Raw genomic sequence first — 18,750 nt, forward strand, 5'->3', positions numbered from 1 at the left:
AGGGCACCTGGTCTTTTCCTGCTGAAACCACACCCCCCAGTGATGAGGTGGGTGTATAGAATAACTTGGTCACACCCACACCATGCTAAACTCCACCCCCTTCTCTGTAACCAGGACACACATTTAACTTATATTTGATTTCTCCACTACATTCATGTGCATATGGCTTTATTTACCCTAGTTTATAATTTCCTTCCTTTGAAATAAAGAACTTCAATTTCAGACTTGCTTTTATCCTTCCATTTTATTTAAATTCAGTTGCTTTGTGATCTCTTAAACCATCATTATGGCCTACAACCAACCTTCTATTATCTTTGTCTTATCTATCAAAAATATGGTTACAATAACATTTATACCTTCTGGTTTAGTGACTGTGTAATGAAAAAACCTGATTATTCATGTCTGGAAATAATTAGGATGAATAACTTCAGTATAATTTATTCTCCCATTACTATCTGGAAATTAAAGAGTTCCAAGTTTGGATTCATGTCATTAATATATGTATCTTTGCACCTTTTTTGATACTTCTGTACAGATTATGAATTATAGCAGATAATTTACAATATTTATGTTTTAGTTACAATTGGTTTTCCATCATGTTTTCTCATTTCAACAGTCCACTGTTGAAATCTGTTTTTTTTAGAAGTATGAGGATGAAGGGAGAAAGTGTTTCAGTCACTTGACTTACTACTGTTCTATCCTGGAAAGTCCTGTTGCGTCTTTCTGAAGTGGTCGTAAGGCATGCTAGTATAAAGTAGACCATGGATGGATTATAGATGATAATATCCAGTATCACTTCCTGCTTTTGCAGATCAAATTAATTCTATTGCCCAGGTCCTTGGATTAGTACAAGCAAGTTTTCAGGTATTTATATCTATAATGTGTTGTTAAAGACCAAATGTTTAGAAATATAAAATTTTAAAATTTAACTATGGAAATTATTTGAAAGGTTTTTTTCATTAATTTAAACTTTAAGGTGTTTCAAGACCCACATAAATATTGTAGTGACTTTTAGACATTATAAAAACATGAATACTTCCAACATGGAATTTAAAGCTACCTTCTTTCAATTGGAAGCCATTCCTGCTTGTTTTGTCACTCAATGGCCTTGTCAAAAGTGCCTCTCCAACTCTCCTGTATGTCCTTAGGTATTGGAACAGGCTCTAAGCTGTCTCCAGAGCTTTCTCTTCTCCATGCTTATAACCCCAACTCTCTCAGCCTGTCTTCATACATGGTGATCTATGGCACAATCTTCACCATATCTTACACAGGTGGAGTGAAAAACTGTACAGTTTCCATCCATGAAAAATGGGGAAGTTACAGGTATCAAGTAAAACTATAGCACTTTTCTGTTGTGCGTATATAAACTTCACAGAAAACATGGGACAAGAGTGAAAATTACATGGTTATTACATGGGGATTGAGTAAAAATGCAGATATAATCACCAAAGATTGCTAATTTTTTTTATGAGCCAATCAATATTGAGATATTCAATAGATTTAATTGTCACTGATTTCAAATAGTGGAGCAAATAGTGTTAGTGGGAATTTATATAGGAAGTTAGAGTTGAAAATCAGTGGACATACAGATATGATGCAGATTTCTGAAGTTGTCTTTGTTCCTTGGGAAGCCTATTAAACTTTGACAGCCATAGCAAGATCCTGTTACTCAGGGGAAACAAAATAAATATCCTTGAATATAATATAGGAAATAATGTGTTTTATAGCTTGTTTGTCACATATTATTTCTTATTCTTGCAAATATTGCATTTGATTTCTTCTACGCAATTATATTAAACAGAAATATCATTAGTACTGAGAAAAAAATAAAACCATCTGTTTGAACATGCATAGTTGAAGTTTTAATAGAAAAGAGGTACTCTTTTAAAGGCCATATGAAAACAATATCCTAGGACCACAAATGTGTTTCTAGTGGGAGAATGACATTTTCTTGAAGATTGCAAAAGCATTAAGCTTGTTACTTTTTAAATATATAGTAGGGGGTAAGATAACAGTATCTCAGTTACTGAAATGTCAGTTGAACTGACAGAATTTCAAAGCTGGTAGTGTGCCTGAACACCTTCCATCTTTTCAGAGCAGTTGCTTCAAATTACTTATTAAGCCCGTAATATGAAGATGGCCAGTGGTATCTCATTATTGATATCTCATTAAAAATATACCTATTCTGGGATTTTATTATCTAGTTTATTTAATAAAATAGGTAAATCCTAACTTTACTTTTGAAATTATTTAAATATTTTTAAACATGAAATTCTCAATTATATTTTGGTTTATATTTTTTAAACTGTTGTGTCCTAATGAATTTCTTCCACTTTATCTTTTCCAACCAGAATTCGAATCTGTTTTCAGAATTCTGTAGAGGTTGAAAGGGGCATAGTTTCACTCTTGGTTTGTTGGTTTGGGTTTTTTTTCTTTCAAAATGTCCACAATTAGCAAACACCAACTAATTATCTTCCTTTGTGCTTTCACAGCATACCTGCATTTTCTTCCACAACATGAAAAAAGCCTTTAACTCACTATGCTCTCTAATTGTTGCATTATCATCCCAGATTTAAAAGATGAAACAGATTGACTCTCTAGTCTGATACTTGGAGAGTGGTCAGAGTTCATTTTGAGATTTATGTACTGTAGTTTTCTTTTTAATAATAAAAAGTGACACAATCTGAGAGAGAATTATAATAGTCTCTCTTTTACTTAAGAACATGGGCTTTTGTGAAGACAAGTGTGTAGAACTATGGTAGATAAGACAATACTTAAAAAATGTCTTTAAGGGTCTCCTGCAGTATTGATTCAAAGAAAGTTGTTACAAGAATTTTCAATACATGCATCTGCCATCCTTTAATCACAAGTTTGTTAGGTGGTCTTGACTGATTTTTGTCAAGACAGAGAATTTCTTCTGTCACAAAATTGTATGGGAAAAAGTCAAAATTAGTCACAATAATTTTTTTGAAAAAAAAGTGGTTAAATTGGTGGGGGTCACATCCTCAAGATGGATGTTACATGCTAAATTAGAATATGCATGTTCTTTGCACTGTGGTGTAGGCTTAGAATTTTTTAAAACCCCTCCATCTTCAATCAAGGGACTGCTGTATCTGCTGAGTTTTTGAAAAGCAAAGCTTTCAGTCATTTTATAGTACTTTTCACTACATTTACTGAATAGAGCAAGGCAATAGGGATATTTCTGTCTGTCTGACGTAGAAAGAATAAGTGTGGTTATAACCCAGTCCCAGTGCCCACGAATGTTCGGGACTGTCTAAAATTAGATCAGTTACTGGTCTCAGACTTTCCAGAAGAGCTTTGTTTTCCTCAATAGATTCATGCACTGATCATCCTCTGGCTACGAATCAGTGCACTGATTTTCTGTTCATGTGCTGGAAAAGTCCAGCACTTTCTGTGACATTATTAGGTGTTCTGTCACACACCATACTAGCAGCTCATCTATAAGGAGGTGCTTTAATTGTGTAGTCTCAGCTCAGTGAGTGGGAACTTATATCTGTGCTGACAGATGTGATTAATCCTTCTTTTGTATATTAGTCTTTCTACAACATATTTGTTAAAAGATTATGAATTTCCAAACATTTCTCTAGAAGTTTTGAAATGGCAGTGTCTGCCCTTTTTTCTGTATGCCTAGATTTATTTCTGATGTTTATATTCCTTGTAAAAGTACTCATTAGAACTTTGTGGTGACTTAGCCTAACTAGGGTTTTGAAATATAAAGAGGTAGGAAGCAGAAATATGAATATTGACTCCAGCTTTATAAGTAGTTTGTTGGTTTTTTTTCTCTTATTAGAATAGAGTTGAACTGGCTCTGTTATATCTTGGAAATTCCAAGGAATAAGAGAAACAAAAGTAACACAGGCACTTTAATCTATTATTTAAAGAAAAAACATAATATCATACATAGACTACACAAAGGAATGATGAACACTTGATAGAAACTCCTGTTTGGTTGAAAGTTCCTAGCAATCTAATTTAAATAGAGTGAGTCTGATGTAATGAACCAATCTATGAGAAACCCAACAATTCCTCTGTGAATGTGGATGCAGAAGGATAGTAATTAAGCTAGCAGATATTTTTATATTTGCAAACATTAAAGAAATTTAAATCAGATTAAAATAAATATGTAAATTATTGTGTTTTCAAATACAAATTAGAATTGTCTTTTATCAGCCAAGTATTTTAAAATGGTTTACAGGGAAATACAAGCAAGTCCTATCAAAGTTACAAGTAATGAGAAAGTTTGAGAGACCTGGCAGTGCCTAATTTCTCTTTCAGCAAAGACTGAGGAAGATCAACTTTTAGAGTTCTTCAAAGACTACTGTTTCAATATAGGTCTATTTACAGTTTGCTGCAGACTTTCAGTGTTTATGCTCTCTTCAAACACTATTTTGGTGTTTTCTGTGTGTGAGTGTGAAGACTTCAGGAAATGCAATGACTCCCTCAGCCCACAGAGTAGACAAGAAAAATAAAAAGATGCATGTGGAACCAGTTTATGTCATTGGTAAGGCCAGAATATGGTTTCAGTTCTATTGAGAAATATTACCAAAAGTAGCATTTTGTCATAGGATAGTTCTTGCAGTTTTCCAAAGGACTGTTTGCTTATAGTTGCTGCTTCAGAAGAAATTGCCAATTATAGAATAGTACCTAAAAAACTGCCCATAACTGCTATAAACAACTGCACATATAGTCTTTCTATAAGTTTTAAAATAATTTTAATTAAAGGGAAGTTTAAAGAATGTCATCTATTTTAATATTATGAGAATTATCAGAAAATTATTGGATACCAACTGCTAAATTCCTTAAATGGACCCATCATTAATTAATTTTAATTTAGAGACTCATTGGTTTGTTTACATTTGAATTGTTTAAAATGTCATTGTCTATCGGGGATTGCATAATCAGAATGTCTTGTAATTTATTAGAGGATAGGTGTGCTTTTGATAATTGAGCAGGTTGAGTCTCTGGTTTCAGGCCAAGCTGAGATAGCTATCGGTGTATAAAGTAATTTTATTAAACATGATTACAGGGCACTTCATCCTCAGAGCACTTGAGGAAGTCTGTAATTTGTTCATCAGAGCTGTAGCTGTATGCTGTCATGGAGTCAGATGGGTGAGAGGATGCACTTGAGATTACAACATGAATTTGATGTCAGAGTGTGATTAGATGTTCTTGTTCTTCAGCCTGTGTTTCCAGCACTGGTCTATCCTTTCTTTCATCAGTTGGTCAGTGAACATGATTTGCAAGTAAATGTTTAATTTTGGCGAATCTATACACTCAACTTTAACAGAGGACCTTAACATTTAGTAACAAACATCTAGCAACCTGATATGCAATCAACCTTCACTATAAGGTGGAAACTGATCTCATTTTATGGAGCAGATTTGGTTAAAATTTTATATATAGTGAATCTCTTTCAAAAGATTAGTGTAGTCTTCACTGAGGTGGTTTAATAGCTGTCAGTGACATACCTCTTTCTATGACAGAAATACTCTCTTGATTAAATATATGCAAATTTATACATGCTTATCATGTTTATACTTCAGTGGAGATCCCTTACTTCAGTGCTTTATCAGATTATGCTGGAACTCCTAGGTTTCGCTGCAGTGAGCTGCAAAGCAAGACGGGTGTTTAAAAAACCTTAAGCACTTGGGTAACAGTTTGCATCCATGTGGTTTCCTTTGCTGCACTAATAGTTCTTTCTGAATCTGTCAGTTTCAATCAGCAGAGAGCACATGTGATCAGTATACAGTATATCTGATAAACTTGTCAATGCCTTTTAAAAGCAGGATTCCCCAACCTATTCTATTCAATTCTACTCTCTCCTTTCCTTTTTCATCATTTCAAGTAGAATCTTGATATGACAGAGATACGTTGCAGGCAGCTGTGTATAGCTAGCTCAGGCTACAACTAATTTGTGCAGAAAAAAATTAAATCAGGAGGTAAATTATTTCATGATTGCTCATTCCCAATAGACTTGGGCATCATTCTGAAGAAAATATCAAATAATTGGTTTCAGGCCATGTCAGACACATGCAATTCCCTTCTCTAATGGCTATGTGAGGTAGCAGTAGGCCTCAGGGGTCACCAAAGAACTGAAAATAGCTTAGTGCCAGGCACAGCAACAGAAAGACAGAGCACATAGGAAATGAAGGGGCAGTAAATGCAATCTATAGGGGAAATGTGCTTCACTTGGAATTTAATGTATCAGCTTAGAATCTGGCAGTAAGCCAAGCAACAATTGTTTACATTTCTGTCAGCATCTGCATCTGTTCTGCATTGTAAATGGTGCTTATCTTTCAGTCAGTAAGTGGTGGAATCAATAACAACTGTTAAGGGATTTTCTTTCCTTTTTTTCATATTTCATAAAAAATTCATGCTACAAACAACGTAGCCTTATATTAATAAGAAACAGACATTAACAGGGTCAAAGATATTTGTTTAGGAACATTTTGTAGCTTCTTGGGTTTGCAGTAATTGTATCTGTGTGACTTGAATGTATCTTGTAACCTATCCAAATTAAACTGTTAAAAAAAACTAGCATGCAGTAATGAAGATGATTTTTTTATAATTATCTTAAATACTGTGTATAGAAAACTGCTGGCACTGTTTGTAATAATTTAGTTCTGTGTAATACCATGTATTACATCTGCTTTGCCGAAATACTCAGTTACTTCTTACAGTATGAGGAAATTAGTGATCGTATCCAACAATACTAATTATTTAAACCTAGCAGTTGCATTAAATAAGGTACGCCAACATGCAGTTTGAGAAAACTGTGAGCAGATGTCCATAAAAATTGAAAATATCATTAATAAATGCAAACAAAAGAATAATAAAGCTTACATAGAAGCTCTGTTTAGGAGATAGTGTGCAGATTAATGCAGTCATAAATGCAAGATTGTTACAATAGTTATAGTGTCACTTAAACGTTAATATCATTGAGAGCTGAGGAACACATTATTGTTAATGGAATTTATGTATGTAACTCCCTGTGCACTGCTTTGAAAATTTACCCATTGAAATACCCCTATACACAATGATTATCAGCAGCTGTGTTTTTGTTGCTTTATTAGGCTATTTCCTTTCAGATTTTAATAATGTGATAGTTCCATTTATTATGTATGCAGGTTGTAGCTAGATTTTAAGTTTAATATTGAACTTTTTATATTTTATTTTCTTCCTCATGTAGCTTTATTGGATGAAATCCCTGACATTGCCTTCTTGTGTCCCTTGTAGAACAATATTGTAGATCTATCTTATATGAAATTGAACCTTATAAATGGGGCAGGGGAATGATATTTAATGTATTGGGAAGGTAATTTATAGTATAATTGATTTTAAAGACCCTTGGTTCCTGCTGAGGGAGAAATCCCCACTGTAATCACTGAAGAAAACAGTCATCAGGTTGCTTTCCAAGGATTCCATCATGATTCTCAGAAGCAGTTTAGCCATGTGGCTCTGTACAGTGAGTAGTAAAGGCTAATTAATCTGAGAGCAGTGCTGTCATAGTGTAGCTATTCTTGAACATCCACAGCGAGCTCACCTCTATTGCAGGGATTTCTGCATCACACTTTACTGTGTCACATGCTTGGATGACTTGAAATAATCGGAATTAGCCATTCAGTTTTTGAGATGTTGTGAATTCAAAATTGTTTAAAATATTTAAGGTGCCATGCTAACTAAAAAAAAAAAAAAAGAAAAGAAAGAAAAATAATCACAAAAGTTACATTAAACTTATGGGACTCATTCATACACATTTTCATACACGTTTTGAGATTTTAAATGCCTCCAGGCTATAACTAAGGAAGTTGGAACCTTTTTTTAATCGTTTTAGGAGCTACAGCTTTGGGGAAAATATCACTTTTGAAACTTGCTATAAAATCACAAGTTAGCAGGTATACACAGGTCGTTTAGATCTAGCTCAGCCTTTTTTCTCGTGTTTCTTCATTTTTAGAGGTGATGGAAAATCTCTAAAAGTGATAAGATCAAGTCAGATATCTTGCTTCTGAATTTAAGTACTTAGGAGAAGCTCAGGTACTATGATCAAGTGCTTTATAGAATGTGTGTCTTTTCACTCTATGTTGCTTGAAAAATGCTTTAATTAACTTACTAGTTGATTAGTTAGTTAATCTAAATTCTAAGACTAGTTAATTCTAACTAGTCTTAGAATTCATATGGACACCTCTGAACTTCATCATTGGCTATGTGAAATTCTCTGATACCATCTTTTTAATTCCTAAGATCTCTCAAGTGGTCCTGTTGGTTTTCAGAAAATAACTTTACTTGCAAATATAGAAAAACTGAGTTTTGGTGTTCAAGATACAGGGTATCCACACCAAATTTAACCTTGCTGTTTGAATCACATGCTGATTTTTTGTTAAAATAATATTGAGTAGAATTAGCTCTCTAGTGTTCTGCTCTGCATTTGCTACTTTTTTGATGTCATGAGGCTTGAATGAGATCTGAGCAGACACTTGAGATCCACTGTAGTCTGTCTGTTACCCTCAGTTTAGCAGGATGGTTGATCAGCTATGTCAGAGTGCTCCCTCCTACCTCCTGAAGACCAGCATGCATGGTCCAGCTGCAGCCAGCCAAATGGTCTCACAAAATGGACTGCTGTATTCTTCAACAGAAGTAGCATGTGCTTTAGATCTTAGGAAAATTTCTTCAGCTTCAATCCATTCTGCTAAAATGAAAGGCCAAACATAAAAATGAATGCCTCTAGTTTCTCTGATGCTGTATGACTGCATCGGCTGCTTTGGCACCAGCACACAAACAAATTGATAGATATTCAATATTAGTTTTACCTGGACCACCTTCTTCTATAAGAAAAGCTTTTTAAGAGTAACCTTGTTTGGGATGACTTCTACTGCCTGTCATTTCATCCTTGTGGTGGGAAATCAGCATACCTGAAATTAAGTGCCCTTTAGGTCCCCTTTGTCTCTATGTGACAGGATTATCTAAATGTAGAGTTGTTAATTGCATGAAAGTTTTGAGTTTATTCCTTTGCTTCCTTCTATTTTTGTGTAGTGACCCATAAAGATTTTTTTTACTTGCCACAAATAAATAATGTACTTTCAAGTTAATTCAAGTAAATTTTTTGTCTTTACCACTTCTTCTTCCTCCTACCCCCTAAAAGGACTACAGTGTATTTAGCAGAAATCTCAACTACTTTCTCTTCTTTCCTCTCAGCAAAATAATTGTGCTGTCCTTGCTCAAGCAGAAAGACAGTTTTCCAAAAATTAGCTGTTGTTCTATGGTTTTAGTCTGAAAACTGAAATTCCTTAAGGGCTATGCAGGAAAAGCCCTGCATGCACTAGTGGGCCTTAATGGCCCTAACCAGCCGCTTCAGAGGCCTACACTGCAGCATACCTCATTGTACTGACTTAGGCTATGTCTGCTGCAAGATTCAGCCTCCAGAGCAAATCATCCATATAAGGAATGGTTTTGTATAGCAGTATTTTTGTGATTCTTGTTCTGCAGAAATTGAAGCCTGACTCTGTGTTCAGAAGCTCAGAACCGTTTTTTACTCCTCTATGTTTGTTTAGGTCCCAACCTCACCTCTATTTAGAGCAATATTTAAAAATTGGCCCATTGGCACATAGACAGAGGGTATATGGTCCACTTTACCTCTCTGTAGCCTCTGTACCGGCCTTTCTGTCTCTTTTCAGAAATTCTTCTCGCAAAATAGTTTTTTAACATCAACATGTTGTTAGGAGACACTATGGAAGTCCTGTTGATATTTGCCTATACCCAAAGATCCTGCTGCAGCTATTTCCTTGTACAAGGACTACATGAATTGAAGTCAGACATGCAGAAAAAATCAAATTTAGATGAATGATAGCAAACTGCAAGTGGTTCAGAAAGGAAGTTGGTTTGTATCATGTAACTTTCTCCATGCTCCCTTCTATTCTGCAGGTAGACTGGAGTGCCATTGCTTCATGGCTGGCTGAGATAAGCTTCATGTGCTTTCAGTCACCCTGTGTGCAGTTCTCTGTGAATTGAATAGGGTGCTAACAACAACTTCAGACTGTTTACATCACAGAAGGGTGCTTCTCTTGCCATACAGTATTACCTGAGTAAATGGGTTATGTTAGTTCTCTGACTTACCATAAGTCATGAGCCATTTCCAACTTTTTCCAGAGTAACCATAAGTCTCACTCTGTGAATATGGCTGATTTTCTTTCTAACAGGTTGATGGCACTAAGGTTTGGTTGAACATATATCACAGTCAGTCCCCATGTCTATTTCACATCTGTCCACATGGAGACATGTTCTCTTCATGACAATTTCCTATAAGATTTACAAACCTGTTTTGATATTTTCTCTATGTCATAGCATTATCTGCTTAGCTCCTGGCTGTTACACAGTTTATAAAGGTTTCTGTCCTGTAAGTTGTCCAATCAGAACTATGTCAGAAAAGAAGTGCCTTCTCCTCTGCTAAAAAATGGATTATGATATGGTTGTTCAAGCAGCCTGGTCAGTGGTCTTCAGAGTTAAATGCTGCCATCAGTATTTTAAACCTAACAGTCTGGATGTAAATAAGACCTCTCAGTTAAACTTTGGATACTCAGGTGTGTGCACACTATTTGATCACGAAGCACTGAATAAATGAGTTGTCAGTTCTGAGAAACAATAAAACTGAAATATACTTTGAATTATCATTGAAAGTAAAAGTTAAAGTTTTTACTTTTTTCTGAGTTTAGTATTATATTCTAAAAATAGTATTACTGTGGTATACCTTTGTCTTCTAGGTCAATCAAATAATCAAATAATTGCAAGGTTTCTGTGTTCCTCAAGAGAGGAGGCAAGAGCATCACAAGGTTTTCAAATTATAGGAGATAGAACTAATGTTTCGTTCATTTTTATGATATGTTTTGTGTTCTTACACCACAGACTCATGCAGTCATTTCATATCAGTTAAACTCAGATTATATTCTCTAGCTTTCAGGTAAGCAGTCAAGATCTCTGAATAGCAGAATGTGGTTTTTTGTAAGTTTAGGACTTAAAATAAGAAATCCAGTGATAAAGATATTATTTACTTGTTATTCAGAGATGAAAGGCACTAACAGAGGCAATTATGCATAACTCTTTTTCCATTCTTTGAAATGCAAGAGACTAGCATGAATACATCTGTTTGGAATTTTGAGGAAATTCAGATGTGGATGCAAAACCCGCATTTTAATCTCTAAGGCTGCAAAACTGGAATAGTAAATTAGGGAATTAGTATTCAGAGCTCAGCTCTGCTTCTTAGATCTATGTCTATTTAGAAGTGATTTGTGAATGCTTAAAAAAATATCTAGGAACTTGAGAAAAAAGGACAGTACAGAGTATTTCAAATTTGCAAAGGTAAGAGAGATCTGACACATGAAAATACATCTCAATCAATTTCTATTTGTTTTCGTCTTTCAGAGCTTCCCTTTCAAACTACTCTGACTCTCACTGTGACACTTTCTAGATAAACTGTTCTGCTGATGTTACATCTGCAACAGAACTGCATAGGAACGTGGTATCAGCTTGCCACAATTTCCATAGAAGTGCAAATCTGTTGCATTTAAAGAAATTATAAAATTAAAATACTTAAACCCATGTGGTTAGGTAATACTGAATTGGAAACATCTCACAGTCATTTATAGTCTGACTTTGCTCAAATCAGAGTTCCCTGGTTGATGTGACATGATTATATGTTATGATTACATGTGTTAACCTTTCAAAATAAAATGTTCAGTTTCTTCTTTTAAATACCAAATGCTTATAGTTATAATACTTGCTGATATTTGCTCACTGACAGTCTCACTTGTTTTCAAACCCCACATATTTAAAGTTGTGGAGTGTTAGATTGATGTTTCTTTTCACTCAAATGTCATATTCATCAACTGTATTGTGCTAGCAGATTGTTAAACAGACAAGGTGACTTGCAGAGTGACAACTGATGTGATGTCCCAAACCATTAGAATACAGTAATGACGTGTTTTTTTCCTTTTCGGCTTTTGCAACACAGTGGGTTTTCTGTAAAACACAGGTGAAAAAGTTTCTGAGTAGATCCACTGCTTGGAAAAATATCCTAGTTAATGAATAACAAAACCTGGAATTTAATTGTAACTTCCAAGATAATTAAGTAATGCTGAAGACTTAGGAAGAACTAATGTAACAGTATTTTATAAGGAGAAAAAGATACATTATACGGTAAGAAAAATGAAATTATGTGATATATTATATTGTTTTACATAATCAATTTTGCAGGATCATTTTTTAGGCTATAATAAATGTTATTTTATTATTTTACTTTAACAGCCTCCCAAGAATACCCCAAAAAAGGAAGGAACTTCTGCTTAACATTGTATCAACTCAAATGTCTTTCTCAACTTATCAAACTCTTCTTATTAATGGAGGAAAAAATTGAAGAGCTCTGTGCAGAAATTCTGTTGCTGCCTTCATTTATGGAGCGGAATAAGAACGTTCAAGGTAATCAATCAAATAATGTATTGATTTACTTTGTGCAAAATATAATTTTTTATGATTTTCAACATTACCTAAATTATGTCATCATATTTTGAAAATAACTTTGTTACCATATCCACTGAAGAAATCTTTGTAATACGCAGATTTATATTTGAGCACAATGACTTGAGGAAAAGAACTCATAGCTGTATATAAAGATGTGATGTACTGACTGTAGATAACGAATCATAATGAAAAACTATCAAACACTGTAACTTGACGTTTCCTACTGAATTATCTGTAAAATCTTATGCTTCATATAGGACACAACAATACATGGAGTCTGAATTCTTTGAAATTGAATGTTTCTGAACTTATCCTTGAAAGATGCCTTTTTCAAGAGAGAAAAGCACTGACTTGAACAACAGTTTAGTTGATCTTAGTATACATACAACTAAATGTTTAAGAATATAGTCCTGGTTTAACCTGTAGTTCTCACAAACATTTACAAATATGTACTATGTTTACTAATATGCTTATCCCACTGGCTTCAGTGGGTGTTTTATAGAAGTAGGCTCTACATCAGTAAAGTGATCAGGCCTCGTTTGCATTTGCTATAGATTCCAAGTTCACTCTCTTTTTCATCTAATTTTATTCAGGAGAACCTGATATGAAAATGGAGGTGAATAACACCTTTCAGGTGACAGTAAGCTCATAAATGTTCTTCTACTCTACTGCTTCTGCCAGTAGAAAAACTCCAAGTCACCAGAGACCAAGTTGTTTCAAGAGCTTTGATTCTATTGCAGGAAAAGATCAGACCAGAAATGAGTCCAGGCTGCTCAGGGAGAGAGGATAGGTGGAGTCAAATATTTACTCTCTGTGTAGTCGAGCTGCAAGCTGAGGAGAGAGGTGTTTTGGGAATATAGTCTTAGAATACTTAATTGATGAAAATAAAAATATGAAATGAGGCACGCATTTTGTTGACGGATTCTTCCTCTGTAATCCTGACATTCTGAAATAAAGAAGTACAGGTTAATCTATGTATTTTTAGACTATACATCAAAGCTCTAATAAAATTTGCATTCAAGTTCCATTTTTGCTATTGGTTTCAGTGTATTTCTCCCTCCTTTAATCTCTTTGTTTTACTAATTCTCAAGAAATGTTAAGCTGTTATACATTATGATTTACGTTTTATGGCCTTGATCCTACAAAGAGGTGTTAGAGTAAACTTCTCATATTGTGGAGTCCTCCTCATGTGTAGGACAGGGTACACATTCGGTAAGAGTGATTGTAAGTCTCTTTATTAGTATATTCTGTGATAAAGTGTAAAGAAGTTGAAAAACTCGAGTGGGAAATTTATTTGACATTTAAATAACTACACTCTAAGACGTGATCTCCAGTAATTCAGAGAACTTAAAGAACTCAACATTGATAAGAAATAATTTACTTTCCAGGAAGTGTATTTAGGACTTTATCCTACAGGCATTTTTCCAAGCTTAATTACATTCAGAACTGTTTCTCTAAAGTATGTTAAGCCTCCTTCTTTGAGGAATATTCTTTAAGGGTAATTCTGTCTATGACAAGTCAGTTCTTAATTGGTACCTCTACTTAATAAAATCTGAATGGGAAATATTATTAAATCTTATTGGAGGAGGGAGTCTTTGGGTAGAAGCTGCATTCTATAAAGAAAACATAAAATTACTTTTACCCTGAAAAACAAGTGAAGGTAAATATTTTACAGGTGCTTTTAGTGAAGTCTTCAGACATAGCTTTGTATTTAGTGTTGCGGTTCTGATCAGGTGGTTCTATTCACAAAACTTTGCTAAGTTTTATGTTTACAGGTAGTATGTAAAAAGAAGACATGTCCAGAGAAATTTTTAATAAGATGTCTGACTAGAAGAAGGGTTTATTTGTGTTATTTTCACTTCATATTGTCAGAAATCTCAGTTGTAGTGATGAAATGAAAAATTATTGAATGTGGGAGAATGAGAGCTATATTTCCAGTAGTTACAGGCTCTGTTAAGTACCAAAAGGGATTTAAAATTTTCTCTGTTAATGTCCTATATTAGACTGATAATCTTATTTTTGTCACTGATGAAGACTGAGTTTTGATAAGAAGGATAGATTAGAATCCTTGTTTTATTTCATCAGAACACATTATAATATGTGACTAGAAAATATAATTGCCATCTTCTGTACTTATTTAGAAGCCTTATTACTAGAAATCTTGTTTAATTTAACAAAATCTGGAGTGTAGATATGTCCAAAGCAGCTTTAAATTAACTGGAGTACCAGTATCAAGTTTACAGTGCAGCACAGACTACAGAACCAGCCTAAGAAGCAGAGCAAATTAGCCCAGATTCAGCCACGTGCTGCTGGTACTAGACAGTTACCTGTACTCTCAGTGGGTTAAAGCTAGGTTGGGTGTATCCAGTCTACGCTTCAGTCAGTGCAGTGAGGGATATCTGAAGTGTCAGTCCTCTGCAAGTAGTACTGGCAAATTAGGGGAAACTGACCTGTTCATAAAAGGTAGGCTAATGTCCAAGTGAACTAAAGTTTCCCTAGACATCACATAGATGGGAACCTTGCACTTGCTTTCTTTTTTTTGGTTGCTTTTAGTATTCACAGGAGTCTTTTATCTATATAACTCATGCAGAGATGCAACAAAAATAGCATGTTTTTTCATGTGCTTGTGTCAAGTGTTGCATTTATGTCTATAGCTGTTTCATGGGCAGTTTTAATTGTTTTTTTTGCTTTATATCCCATAGTACTTCAATCTTGATATTTAGAACATGTGTCAAGTTCCATCAGAAACAAAGTAGTTCTTTGGATGGTTCCTCTTTTTAAATTTTTTTTTGTCCCAAAGATGGCATCTGAGTTTTATCTAAACTAGACAGTTTCTTGGCCCTCATTTTTCCCTAAACCCAGCAATGACAAAGAGCAATGGCTGCATAAATTGGATGTAAGAAGAACACTTAGGGTTTATCACAGAAGAATCAAAGATTTCATATCTTCTGACAGATTGTTTGTACTCTTAGGGGGTCTTAAGAGGGGTCAAATGGCTTCTAAGAGTTGCTTAGCTAGATGGTTAAGGGATTGTATTAGGGAGGCGTATGTAGTTAAGGGTAAAGAGACTCCCAGGGTTTGTAAAGCTCATTACACTAGGACTATAGCTGCTTCTTGGGCGGAGAGGTCGAAGGCTTCCACATTGGAAATTTGCAAGGTGGCCACCTGGGCTTCTCTTCATACTTTTTCATTGCATTATCGCTTGGATGTAGTCTCTTCTGCAGATTCTGCTTTTGGTAGGAGGTTGCTTGTGAACCAAAAAAAGAACAGTGAAGAAAAGAAAGACATGTAGTTCAGAGTTCTAGCTGGCAACAAGACAAGTTTCTTTGCAGTGTGCACAATGGAATCCTATGAAGACCAATTTAGGCGGTTGAAAATAGATATTAGAGGGAAGTACTGCCTACCAGTGTTCTCTGATGGTAACCCCATGGCAGACAATAGCACCAAAGGAAGCAGTGAACCAGAGTGAACTCTGTAGGGAGATGGATGTAGAGAGTTTTTTTAGGTGATACGGATATGTCTCTGAGTTCAGTTTGAGAGTTCTGTATCTGGCATCTTCTGGAATATATTCCGAATCCTCATTTTCACGAATTGTCTTTTATGGATTGCAAAAAAATTCTCTGAATTGCATTTTCTACTCTTCTTTTCAGTGTTCTCCATCTAGTTCTTCCTGATTTTATATTTTTGACTTGACTTTACCAGAGCTATCTTAGCTTCTATCCCTCAATGACCAGTATGTACTTGCCAAGTTTTGAGCTTGATTTCAAGTTGCATTTGCGTTATTTAAGCACAATTTTAAAGAAATGTAGTATAAATACACATTTTATCTACTGCTAGTGTATTGTTCAAGTTATGCCTTAAATCATATAAAAGGAGAAAATAATGAAAAGTTCTTGGACAAACAAATGATGATGTGGTTTTGTTCCATCCCTGAACTTTAGCTTGGCATCTGGACAAGACTGCTACTCTGCCTTTCAGAGGAAAGGTATCTGTATTTTTCTAACATATATTCTCAGTGTTGCATAACTTTGTTCCACTACAAGCATTAGATTTCATAAAATTAAAGGAGTAACCACCTTCTGTTTTTTCTTGACTAGACATTTAACCCTTTCTTCTGCAGTTGTCTGGTTATCCCTACTGTGATGAGACAGTCTGCTTCTCTATTTACATTCAGTTGAATTCTGAGTTGTTCTGACATACCTAGTACTTGCAGCATCACAGGGGTTATTCTCTTTGAAGTAATCTGGAACATGTTCAGCTGCAGTCAAGGGTTAAGAAGATTTTGGTTTAGAATCCTGCCAAATTGCATTCTCTTCCCATCTTTAAGGTAGATTTGTCTTTCCTCTGGGTTTTCAGAAGCCTTTTGTTGAGAGTTTTAAAAAATCTAAAGTACTAATGTACTTTCATCTGTCTCACTATTTTTTTTTCCATTCCAGTGAGAAAGGTGAACTTTGGACAGATCAGATAACAAGTATCAAGAAAGGCTTTTTCTGATGGAGCGCTTTGAAAATACTGCAGGCAAAGTTGTCAAGCCCTTAGATTTATAAGCTTTGCCTCACAGGGCTGGAAGGTTTGCAAAGGTCCTTCCTTCACGCCGTAAGAAGAAATTCTTAATTCTATATTCATTTCTGGAAAGTGTAGTAAAAGTAGTGTGAAATTAAATTTACGAGGTGCATCCTCTTAATAGGTGCATCCTCTTTTATTGCAAAAGTTGCAAAGATTGAAGGAAGTTGTGATTTTTTTGCTTTAATCTCAAAGCAAGATGTTCAAGTAGCTTCTTTAAGAAATACATAGCTGCAACGGATCAATCGAAAGTGAAGATGGAATTTACACTAGGATACATTTTCTGTATTTGTGTTATGACAGTTTGCTCAGTATAGTACAACAGATAAAAAGTCCATTATTGAAGATAGAAAGCAGAATGGGTTTTTGATCTATAGCTAGTCAATTTTTTTTCTTCCGTTTGTTTATATTTGTGGGGGAGTGGTATTTCCCGCTTCTGCAAGACATATTATTTCCAGTACAGTTTCAATAAAAGTTTTGTCTGAGCCGGCTAAAGTAAGCCACTTTGATGGCACTGATACTTAGCTTATGCACAGGCAGTAAGGTATCATACAAAAGCTTTCCTTGATATTTTACTATTCTATGCTGCATGCAAGATGGCACCACAATGACTTGTCTTATGACCCTAAATGCTATAAAAACAGGAAAACTGTGCAAGTCTGTAGAAAAAATAATTTAATGGAGCTTCTTATAAGAAATAAAAATATATATTAACAGTGTAAGAGGTGTCACTGTAACTCTTCTGTCTTTATAATCATCATTACTAAAACAGCGAAATAATGAACTGGAGAAATAATTAAATACATTGTAGGCAAAGGGGACCTTTGCAATTAGATTTGTTTTGAAAAGAAGAATAATCCCAGACAAATTTTAATACACATAAGGAAAGTTGGCTGAAGAGTTTTTGATTTCAAGATTTCAATATAATCTTGTTATTTACAAGCTGCCTGGCTGGTAAACTCCAGGAAGTACACAAAGTATGAGCAGTCTATCAAGTTTGTAGAACGTAAGTTTCAAGAGAGATATAGCAAGAGTTTGTAGTTAATCCAATCTTCCATAATAATCAAGAGAGGTGGAAGTGTAGAATATGCTCTGGAAAGGGAGTAAATCTGAAAGAATGAGAAGTTTTCCTTCAGCCCCCATCTTCTTTCACAACATTCAGTTTTTCTGCTCTCTTTCTGCAAATTCTCTCCTCTAAGAAGCTATATGAGAAGGATCACATACATTTCTGTCTATCTGTGCAAATGGAGTTTGATGTCTGGAATCTGGGAGAAGAGAGGAGTCAAAGAATTTGTGTACAAAACTGGCTGCTTAGATAGGGATGCTTCCGCCGTCCCATTGCCTGCCTTCCTGTCTACAGTGGCAGACTAATTTGGGCTGAGTAACAGCTGTACCTCGAATAAAGCTGCAATTCTATTTCCCAGGAGAGTTTGCTGATTAGGGCAGGACAGTCAGAAAACAAGTGAAGGTACAGGACAGGAAGGGTATAATTTGATATATGTCTCTTGGAAACAATGTTCGAGAGGAAGGTTAGTAGCATCTGAAGTGCGGAGTCTTTATGGAGAGTCTGGCTAAGTGTACAATGATCAATGAAAAGCGTGAAGGGAGCCCTTGCTAGCTGGTGGTTAAATTGAAGAAGATTAAGGCTGACTTTACCCA

The 18,750-nt window shown here is 35.0% G+C and overlaps 1 protein-coding gene across 6 annotated transcripts in view; it reads left to right on the plus strand.

Moving 5' to 3' along the window:
• Nucleotides 1-18,750, plus strand: part of KIAA0825 (KIAA0825 ortholog) — a 245,049-nt gene that overhangs the window by 61,358 nt on the left and 164,941 nt on the right. For all 6 annotated transcript variants that reach the window (XM_051789274.1, XM_051789275.1, XM_051789278.1 and 3 more), the window contains exon 5: nt 12,316-12,486. In XM_051789274.1, coding sequence (XP_051645234.1) covers nt 12,316-12,486 — 171 coding nt within the window. The remainder of the gene's footprint in view (nt 1-12,315; nt 12,487-18,750) is intronic.

This window comes from Manacus candei, unplaced genomic scaffold, assembly GCF_025592945.1.
Source record: "Manacus candei isolate 608988 ecotype Guabito, Panama unplaced genomic scaffold, ASM2559294v1 h1tg000027l, whole genome shotgun sequence".
NCBI classification, from domain to species: domain Eukaryota; kingdom Metazoa; phylum Chordata; class Aves; order Passeriformes; family Pipridae; genus Manacus; species Manacus candei.